The sequence below is a fragment of the Temnothorax americanus genome, unplaced genomic scaffold (genome assembly GCF_048541705.1).
Source record: "Temnothorax americanus isolate GAGA-0224 unplaced genomic scaffold, ASM4854170v1 Scaffold29, whole genome shotgun sequence".
Taxonomy (NCBI): Eukaryota; Metazoa; Arthropoda; class Insecta; order Hymenoptera; family Formicidae; genus Temnothorax; species Temnothorax americanus.
Window position 1 is genome coordinate 622,226 of NW_027509432.1, and position 11,244 is coordinate 633,469.

The 11,244-nt window shown below is 28.5% G+C and overlaps 1 protein-coding gene and 1 long non-coding RNA gene across 4 annotated transcripts in view; one reads left to right on the plus strand and one right to left on the minus strand.

The window, feature by feature from the left end:
* LOC143899792 (uncharacterized) overlaps positions 1–11,244 on the plus strand; it is a 33,205-nt gene that overhangs the window by 8,030 nt on the left and 13,931 nt on the right. The gene's annotated exons all lie outside the window — the stretch shown is intronic.
* Positions 297–11,085, minus strand: LOC143899781 (uncharacterized). Of its 3 annotated transcripts, XM_077410373.1 has the most exons (12): positions 10,863–11,081; positions 10,424–10,689; positions 9,813–9,955; positions 8,769–8,951; positions 8,328–8,535; positions 7,868–7,995; positions 7,565–7,698; positions 7,058–7,317; positions 6,674–6,821; positions 2,411–6,594; positions 1,574–2,282; positions 297–1,399 (listed from the first exon to the last, which is right to left on the minus strand). In XM_077410373.1, exons 2-12 carry the CDS (start codon positions 10,594–10,596, stop codon positions 890–892), a joined length of 6,780 nt encoding a protein of 2,259 aa, XP_077266499.1. In that variant the 5' UTR covers positions 10,597–10,689; positions 10,863–11,081; the 3' UTR covers positions 297–889. The 3 variants fall into 3 exon arrangements, with proteins under 3 accessions (XP_077266499.1, XP_077266498.1, XP_077266500.1); XM_077410372.1 differs by having other exon boundaries at positions 10,424–11,081; XM_077410374.1 differs by lacking the exon at positions 297–1,399 and having other exon boundaries at positions 1,541–2,282; positions 10,424–11,085.

An 11,244-nucleotide genomic window follows, 5' to 3' on the forward strand; every position in this document is an offset into this window, starting at 1 on the left:
TCAATCATTAGTGACCTAATTTTCTTAAGAATTGTTATATAGTTGTAATATTCCTCGCAATTCTACGAATATATGAATAACATCACGATCACAATTATAATGCAATTGCAAAATACATCTGCATTTTCTTAAAATAATTGCGGCAGATTAGATTAATCTTTAATCTAATATTAATTAACTTAAACTAAATAGGAAAGTTGAATTGATTTTCAGGAGGCTTAAAATGCAAAAAGACTTTTACAAATTATTTTATTTGTTAAGAATAATACTATTTATTGCCATTTAATGCATTCTTAATTCCTATATTTACTGTTTCCCTGTTTTATTTAATTGTAATAAATAATACATATTCTGATTAGCATTTGTAAACACATATACAAATCTCTTAACGATAATATAACTTTATAATACGTATAATACATTTCGAAATTGTATAAAGAAATTTTACAAGTTTCAAATACACGGGTATAACAATTTTACATGAAAATGTATATAAATTAAAAATATGGAAATATATAAAATTTTGTTCTCAAGATAATCAATAAAAAATTGAAAAATAACATAAATTTTTTAACTTTCTATTTTTTTATAAAATATACCAAAAAACTTTACATTTTTAAATTATTTTTTCATGTACAATCTCATTTTCTTCTATATTCCTCTTGTTATACTACTAAAAACGATCCTGTGTGTAATTATAAATATAAATAATTTATACATATATGTATATGTATAAATAAATATATGTTTAAACAATATAAAGCATTATTATATGTAAATATTTATAGTTTAGATATTTTTATATATATTATTGCATATACTTTTCACATACATTTTAAGAATTTAAGTTATTATACAATAATATGCAAAATTATATTTTTATTAAAAATTATTTAAAATTTAGGCCTAAATATTTGAGAAATTTTTGAGAAAATTGAAAAAAATCTTTTATATTCATAATTGCAGTATAGAAAGCATTGCCAGTAGTTCCGGAAGTCCCATTTTTATGATGTTTATCTTCATCCGGCGTTAAAATGTCATTGAATTTCTCCTCGGAGTCATCGACAAATTTTTCTACAGATTCCATATGATTTCGCAACTTTGCTTCTTGCAATAATTTTTTATTACCCTTTGAGATGTTATTTAATGGTATAATTATATCTTTGTCTTCGTTTTTTAAAGAAGAAGCTTCATTATTATACAAATTATTCTTTTTATGTGCTTTTATGAAATCTTCAAGAAGATCGTCGCGATTTTTTCTATTTGTTTGAGGTTGTATTGTCTCTATTATATTTTCTTCTTCTTCTTGGTCAATATTATTATTTAAATATCTCTTAGTGCGTTTATTTTTTAGATCTTTAGCCAAAATGGGTTTGTTCGATTGTGAGTGCCTTGTAACCTTAAAGAATAAAATGGTATATTATAATAAGATAGTATTAATAATATCGAGAAGAGAATATTGCATTTATTAATATAAAATATAAAATAATAACAAATAATTTAAAAAAAATTAAGAAATAATCTATTAAAATAATTTTTTTTAAATAAATTTTTCCTAGATTAAGATATTTACCTCGCGTTTTATTTCAACTATGTCTTTATTGATCTTATTTTTTATTTGTCTTTTCAGCCTTTTTTCATGTTTTTCCATGTTTCTCCAGGGAAGCAATAAAAACAATCCACGTTCATTAGATCCTATTTCGCTCTTTAGTTTTAAATACTTATCGATTTTGTCGCTTATAATTTCATATTGTTTATCTTTTTCCGATTCGGCTTCACTATCTTCCACAGAAACATCTTGCTCATTTTTGTATGAAGTTTCTTTGTCCGGAATATTTTCAATATTCTCATTTTGCAGATTTGAAAGATCTTCATATTCAAATTTCTCTGATGCTTCGTCATCTAGATATTCTAGATATTCATTCATTGAATTTGGTATTTTTCTTAGTACATCCAGATCGTCCCATCGTTCAGAAATGTCCAACAAATCATCATTCTTCGCATCTAACATCTCGTAAATATTCTTGATTTTAATCGGTATAAAAGTGATATAATTTGATTCACGTTCTTTCTCGTTCTCTTGATTAACTTTGAAATCTCTCTTCGAAGAAACTAAGTCATTTTTTGATCTCCGGAACAAATCAGCGCTTAATGGTATATCTCTTTTTATCACCAGAATGATAGGGGATGATCGATCATTAAATATCTCCTTCAAGGACTCTTCCTTCAAAAAGATGCGCATACGATTTAATTCATCTCTCACATTTTCAGCTTTAATTAGTCTAAGAATAGAACAATATCAAATTAATGCTAATAAAAATAAGAATTGAAAAAATTAAGAATAAATTTTTTAAATTAAGCGTGAATTGTTTAATTATTAAATAAGTAAAGAAGCAAAAAAATACGTTACCGGAACTGTAGATTTTGCCCCATATATTCGCCGATTAGTTTTTCAATGTCTCTCCGTGTCCGCATGTTTTCTTTTCCAAGTTCTCTCGCTTTAAGATCATTATCAATATTTTTTTTAACATAATCGTCTGCTATGTTATTGTTAGACATTTTAATATTTAAATTGTGTTCTGCTTTGTCATTTGAATTGTAAGATTGATTAATTTCTTCATGTTTTATCAACTCGACATTTTCAGATTTTTTAGTTTTTATAACTTCTTCAGCATCTTCAGTTGTTTTTGAATGCATTATATCTTTCTTTCTGTTATCGGAATTGGCAAATTCCTTATTTCTTATGCTTGTTTCAGTTCCAAAATCTTCTGTTTTTTTATTTATTGCAAACGTTGAATCCAAATTATCTACTTTAAGATTTTTATCTATATTGTTTAATTCACCTGTTTTTTTATTGCTCACAGCTCGATTGACATCCCTTCGGTCAAGAGAACTCATTTGATCTATATTATTGTTATATTGTTTAGGAACAAGTTCGATAGAAATTAAATAATTTTTATCGTCATCTTCGTAGGTAACATCGTCATTTAGTAGAACTCCAACAAACGCTTTCTGATGATTGATCAATCGACGAAAATCATCACTTTCACGAAGTTTTTCCCATGCTTCTCTTCTCTTCAAATTCCTCTTTTGTTCGTCAGCAATCTCTGTCAATTCATTTTGATATTGATGCAACAATTTTTCCCGTCTTGCGTGCAGTTTTTTTTTCAGCCTATCAATCTGTTCTGTGCGTCTCATCAAGCGTTCCTCGGTTCTGGTGAATCCTTCTAACGATGCTAGAGGAGGGTTTTTTAAGGTAATCTTTAATCTTTTCGTGTTGACATGAACTTTCCCCATTTGAGCTTTTGATTCACTATTCTGTTTATCATGTATGTTTTGAAGTAATTTTGAATTTGTTTTGGATTTATTTGATTTTGAATTATCGTTTGCTGTATTTGCTGCTCGTTTTGACAAAATTGTTTCCGTTGTCACTTGCCCGGCAATCCCCTTTGATGTTTCTTTGAAGAAATTAGTTGAGTTCAATCCAGTTTTATAATTATTGTTGTGCCCTTCTTCGTTTTTCTGATTTTCGGTGGTTGTTGGATAGATTGAATTGTCGGCTTTCTCCTTTTCGTTGATGAAGTCTTGTACTTTTTCGCAGGTTGTTTCTTGTGCGTTCTTAGTAACGGAGACAATACGCTCTTCCCGATTGCCCTCATTTTCCAAAGGAATCTTAGAAATAACTTGGGAAGAATCATACGCCTTTGTCTTATTTTTTGATTGGACATCTGATGGTTGGGAACGAAAAAACGTTTCTTTTGTGACGTATTTAACACTATTATTGTTATTTAGAGACATTTCTGAAGCTGAGTCTATAGGTAATAGATTAGTAGTAGATTTCTTACGATATTGCTCGGGAATATTGTCCACTTCTGATATTGAAGTTACATCAATCGCTTGCGTCGTATCGCTTAGTTTATGATCCAGTGTACTTGAATCTGTGATTACCGATTCCGTGGTTGTACTAAATTCTTCAGAAACGGGCTCGATAATGCTTGTACTTGGAAGTATCTCCCCCGCCATAATTTTATCGTATTTTTCTCTTGTCATAGGAGTTTGAACATTTTTCTTAGATTGTGCAACGTTTGTATTCGTACTTATATTTTCTGAAGAAGTATCTGTAAATCGGGTTGTAGGTAAAATATTACGTTTTACACGACGATAATAAAACTTCTTCGGCGAATCGGAAGCTCGGATGACCCTACAATGGCAATCTCTCGCATTTTCTTCGTCTTCCTTGATCATTTCTTCAGCAAAAACCTTTCGAAGCGCTTCCCAATTGCTTCTTTTATTTCTTTCATTATGACAAATTTTATCATGAATAGGATGTTCTGCGTATACACTGGTAGGTCTAGAATATTGAGTTTTTTTTGCATTAATATCGTCTCTACTATCTATCTTCATAACAAAGCCTTTTTCGTCTTCTAATTTTATATTATCGTGATTTATATTTGATGTCTGATAATTACCAGAATTGTATCTCGCAGTAGAAGCTTGAGAAGGTACATAAAAAGAAAGTTTTGTTTCTGGTTCCAACTTCGCTTCTTTAAGTTTTACATTCGATGCTTGATAATTGATATTGGAAGTTGGTGTTTCGGAAAGTTGATCGAAAGGCATCGACGAGTATCTTGAAGCCGGTCGTAGTGCGTCCCGATCATATTCCTGCTTTTCGGAATCGTCGTAATAGTTAAGTAACTGTGTGTGTTGCACGTTCGTTTCTTTTTCCTTTTTTTCGTTAGACGCCTTTTGAATAACTTCTGCAGCAGTAATTTTGTTATTATTATTATTATTAGTATTTTTATTATTTTTATGTTCTTCAGAAAGAAATTCTGCCTCCCATAGATCATCGTAATTTTTAGAATTCTCTTTTATTCTTGTATTAGTTAATTTAATGTTCTCAAAAAATTCATTTGGCATGTAATTGGAGTTATCATCTTCAACTTTTTCAACCCAAGTATCTTCAGTATGGCTTAACATCGATTTTTGATTGTTTTGCATGTTTTCCTTCTCTAAATCGTCGTTACCATTGCCTTCATCTTCAACATAATCATAATCATTTTCTTTTTTCTCTAACGAATCCCCCGTAGTCACAAAAATATCACCTTCAGGAAATCCTTTGATAGGATCTCGCCGAAAGAAACCGTAAAAGTTGTTTTCATCGCTATCAGTAATTCTTGGATTAAATGGAACCAACAATCCTTCTCTTTTGATATCATCTTTCTGCTTTGTCTTTCTTTCATTTGCATAATTTTTTAAGTCGTCGATTTTTAAACGTTTTCTAGAAGTGTTATCTCTCCTCACACCTATCTCGACTAATTTTTTGTTAATATCCCTTTTTGTTCTTTCAGGTTCTTGCACTAAACTTTGATATTTTTCTATATTTCCAATTTTAGAGCGCTTCCTGTAGATACTATCGTTTTCTTTTCTTTTATGTTCTTGGACTAAATGTTGATAATCGATTTGATGAGCAGCATTTTCAAAAGCAATATTTTTAAAAAATCTATTGATAGGATCCCGTTGAAGCAGATTATTATATTTATTCTCATTATTATCAAAGTTTTTCTTTGAGTTGTCGGACGAAATTAGTTTCTTTCCATCGTCATTTTTCCATTTTATCTTTTGTTTAAACATATAATCTTTTAAACTATCTATTTGTGAGCGCTTTTTAAGTATCCTGATTTTTTTCGAATTTTCTGATTTTTTATCCAGATGTCTTTTAAATCTTTTTCCCTTCATTAAATCTTCATGGACAAAAATTTGACTATTCTTACTGTTCTTTGCTGAATTATCTTTGTTTTCTAGCAAATTATAGAACTTATTGAAGTACTTTTCTATTCTCTTTATTATATTTGATTTTGTTTCAGTGGAATTTTCTATTTCGGTTAAATATTCTGTTAATTTTTTACTCATTCTACCTATTGATTCTTCTTCGTTCTTTGTTTTATTTTTGATTTCACTTATAATAGACTCATTTGAAGTAACTTTATTAAGAAGAAAGGCGTCGATCTTTGATATTAACGTCACGGCATTGTCAATATTTTGAATTTCTGATTCGAGATCTTGGATACCTTCGGTTTTCATTTCAGCCTTTTTCTCCAGCAGAATGCATTTATACTTTTTCAATATATCTCGAATGTTTTCAAACTTGTCATTAACTTCCGTTTTTTTAAAATCTTTTTTGTCTAACTTTTGCTGTTTTTCTATTTCCTCAAATGACTTTTCTTGTTCTTCTCCCAAATCGATCATGAATGATTTTTGTAAATTTGATGGCTCTTTTTTATTCTTTTTTTGCAGTTGTTTTTGTACAATTTTTCTTATTTGTGCAAGTAATTTAAAATTCCAAACATTCTCTTGACTTTTAGTTTTAGTGTTTTCCACGTTTTTTTGTTTTTTTCTGTCTTGTTTCTCATAAATCTTCTGATTTTTTAAATTTGACTGATTTATATTTTCTCTTACATCATCTTCTATTACACTTGACTCATCTTCTTTTTCTTCTTGATTATCTTGTCGGACGTCATTTTCATGTCGCTTCGATAACTTCTTCACTGTATTGTTCTCGATTCCTTCCTCTTCAGAACAAATGCAAGCCGTTACCTGGTTAAAAATATTTTTTTTAATATCGGTATATTATTAAATTAGATATACGTACACAAACGAAGTAATTTTAATTTACCTTTGCATTAGGTATAACCCAGAAACCTATGTCGCCAGAAGAAAGTTCTAGTTCAAGGCCGTCAGGGTTAATAATGATTTCTGGATTTATATCAGGCAATTCCTTGTCGTTTATTAAGTGTAGAGATTTATTATTTAACAAGACATTTCTGAAAAAATTATGATTTTTATAATTTAATGATAAATTTGTTTCTACACATTAACAATGAGTAAAAAGGAATATATTGCATATTTTATTACTGCAAAACATATATATCAGAAAACGTATCGTTTGTGTACATTTGTACATTGAATAAAATATATTCTGTAGCAACATATTTTACATAATATTATGGAAAATAAGTGTTTTCTTTACATATTACATACGCATTACAAAATTACTTACTCTGAAAACATTTTATTGCCAGTCTCAAAATCTGGTGATAGAATGTACTTGTGAAAAATTTTGATTTTAAGATTTTTCAAACTAGCAATCACATTTTTCTTAGTTAAGTTTATGCCGAAAATCGTAATAGCTCCTTTACTGTACAGTGCCGAGGGTTTTGTACATTGACTGTAAAAGTGTACATGATCTTCGGATTGAAACTTCGTTTCTAGGACTTCACGACCCACTAAAGTCTTGTACAATAATGATACCCAATATTCCTGATAAAAAAAAATGATATTGTTAATAAAGTTCTTATAATTTCATCTATATATCTTGCTTATCCCATTTTAAAAATAAACAATTTCTTAAATACATTTTTTTAATATTTTTATATTATATATTACACACAGAGTCTCTTATATATAATATAATAATATAATACTAGATATATATTTGACAAGTAATTAAAATTTATTTAAATTTGAATAGAATTTGTATATTTGTCTACATTAATGAGTAACTTACAGGAGTTGCTTGAGATAAATCCGACAATTGCCTCATCACAACTTGTATTCCAAGCTTTGCAGCATTCCCAAGTCTTCTCGTCCAAATAAGCGCTCCTAGATATTGGCATTTGCTCTCTTCTGGTTTTGACTCTGCTATATAGCGATATATGCAAACGTCAATATTACAAATAATTATATAAATATAAGATTTATATATATATAAATACAGAATTAAAATTTTAATTTAATTAAATTTTTTCAAACATTTTATATATATATATATATATATATTACTTTATTCATAATTGTATAATATTCTTACCAATCCATAATGGTTTGTCTTTTGCCGCGCGACTGATAACTTTGTACATCTCATCCTTTTCAGCAATTATGTTATCATAATTATAATGTATGGAAATGTTGTCATTTAAAGAAACGCTGTCTAAATTGCTAAAATTATTGACAAAAAATCAATCAACAAATATATATATAATAATCAAATAATATTAAATAATTTATCGAAAAATTTAGCTTTTGTTTTAATATATATTATATGATTTTATTGCACGTTTTTATTAGGATGTTTCGTGTTATTATTTTATTATAATAATATTTTGTCTCAGTAAAAAATAAGCTTTTAAATATATCTTATGTTATACTTACACATATTATAAGGATTATATAGAATAAAACAGATATAATTTTCGAGATTAACTTATACAATTTTCTTCTCATTGAATTTTTATATAATTAACATTTACACAAAAAAATTAAACACTTACGGATGCCATGTAATCGCAGAAAGCGCAGAGTTTGCTGAATGCAAATAATTCTGAAGATATCTCTGTTGTTGCGGCGTTTTATATGCCACAATGTCTGGTCCTATGATTAAGCTATTGGAATATCTTGGGAAAGTTTTCAGTATTTTGCGCAAGTAGGCGACATATTGTCCCAGTTGTCCGCCAAATAAATCGCATCTCGTTTGACATTCTACAGCAAAAATATTTTAAAGCAACTCAAATATTTAAAAAATGTAAATAAAATGTGAATATACCTTTCAGGACAATTTACAATTAAATATATATTTTTAAAACACTATTATTTTTTTAAATATTTTGTAACAAATAAAATTTATAAAATTTTGTGCAATTAGATATTTTGTTTTTATCTAATCTCATTTGTTATTAATTGTTTCAAGAAAACATAGTTTTTGGAAAACTTACCATAGCCTAATTGCCAACTAATATTGTAACCCATGCGATCACTGAAAGAGAGAAGCTCCGCTATGTTTCTGGGATCTTTGGAATCCGTTTTCGATTCGTTATCAATATACTGAGGAGTGATGCATACAATTACATCTAATCCGGCGTTCTTCGCCCATTGATATATAACTGTCCATTGCGTTCCTGTCAAATTCAAACGTTCTGTTAAATTAAGATACATATATTTTATGTCAAAACATATAAGTATGTTTGTGACAAAAATATGACACATATGACAAATATATTTATTAATTAGTGAATTGATTTATCTTTTATGATTAATTAATTAAATAAACTATTAAAAAATTTACGAATTAATAATCAGAAATAGTTGTGTATATTTGTAATTGTATTAGCGAATTATAATTTATTCGAATGCATTGCGTATATAATATTTGTATTTTACATAAGAAGCGCAACTCTCTTTGCGTACTATATATCGCCTCTTCAATCTTAATAAATATGATTCGACAGCTGATTCGTTGTTAGCGAATGCAATAATCTAAATATTGCATCAGCGAATATTAGCGACTTTCGCAACTCGTAACCGTGTATACTATTTTCTCAAAGCTTGTACCGACGCGCGACGTTATAACATTTACTAGGCACTCTTGCCGTCAAAGCTAATGGACGTGCATATAACTATATTGGCAACCGCAAAATAGATTAACGACATTAACATTATACAATTGCAGCATCGTTCTCTTTCATTGGCATTCTTGCTATCCTTTCAATGCACTCATAGCGGTCAGGCCCGTTATACGATCATGAAATTAGGAAATTGTCACATATAAGTGACACGTATTACCAGTATAAAGACACATTTTGTTAATAACTGAATTAAAAAATTTAAGAAGTTTTTATTATTTACACTTTGAAACATATATATTTTTTTCTTTTTGCTAAAAGTTTCCTGGGCTTTATCTCAGATCTACAAGAAAGAGAAAGAAAGAGAGAGAGAGAGAGAGAGAGAGAGAGAGAGGCATATTTAACGTCGTATATTACCAAAATACATGTCATTTGGATCTGTATCAATCTCGTGCGAATACGCTTGTTCGAAATTGTAAAAATTGCTATGTGGTCCTCCAAGCCGAATGTACGCAGGTGCCAAGCTTCGCGCCAAATTCGTGCTCCTCTCGATATTTTTACTGAACAATATGAATTATAATAATGTACATTTTTTTCTTACATAAACACATTATTATAATTATTATATTGTTACATTATTAAAATGTAAAGGAGGGTATTTTCCTTTATCTTTAATTAAAGGAAGGTAGAACGTAATAAATAAAACTCAAGTTTGATAATTATAATTGCATTGATATAGTGGTGAAAATGTGTAAAAGAATTATCTCAAGTTAAACACACAATTGACGTTGGTAATAACACAAAATGATTTTGTAATAATATTAAAATCTGTGATGCGATTAAAATTTTCGATAAGATTAAAATATCTAATAAAAATTGTAGTTTCTAACGGAAACTTCATGAAACATTAACAAACGATTAATTAAAATATTATCATTAATATATTAATTTTTGATATAAATGGGAAAGTTATCTTTAATGTTTTATCGATATATTCATAAGTTATTTTTCTTTTTTTAAATACTTACATAAGATCATTGCGCTGCAACGTTGTAGGATCCAGAGTAAAACTGAGAAATGCGCGATCAGTTACCGCAATCGGTTTCTTGAAGTTTATATTAAGTATCAAATTTTTCGCGAGGCAATTTGCGACAAAAGCACTTACTTGCAAAAGCAAGCAAACACATTGATGACATTTCATTTTTCCAGAAATGTTTTTTCCGTCTGATTTTTACTGTTGATTTTCGGCCTTCATTTTAATTTAAATATCAATTTATGTATCAATCTGAAATAACTAAAAATGTTCTATGCTTTATATATACATATTTTTACACGAGAAAATTCTTTACGATATAATTACAAAACAGAATGTATACATATTTAATTCTGACAGTATAAGAAATTATACAGAAATATAGGAAAAAATTCGTGAAAATTTTAATATATGCTTGTAAAAGAATCACGTACACGCGTAAAAAATCGACACGACAATCTGAAAGACTTTTTCACGCGTACTGAGATTTCGCATTCACTAAGGTCGCATGCATGGTTCTGAAATGGTGTCACAATTAAAATTGCTTAACACATGTTTCGAAATTGGAATTTCATTGCATAAACAGAATCGATAATGCGCACATACAGCAAAAACGTTCGGTTACGTTTTGATGAGATTCTTAAATTTGTGCCATGTCTTCATCGATTTAATATACTTCGAGTTTAATACTTCAATTCAATAATTCAATAAATACAATTTAACGTTTACATTATTGAATTAATAAGTAACTCAATAGTAAGGAAAATAATAGTCTAAATGCGGTTCTGGGGTCGTGTAATTGATAACTATAAATTA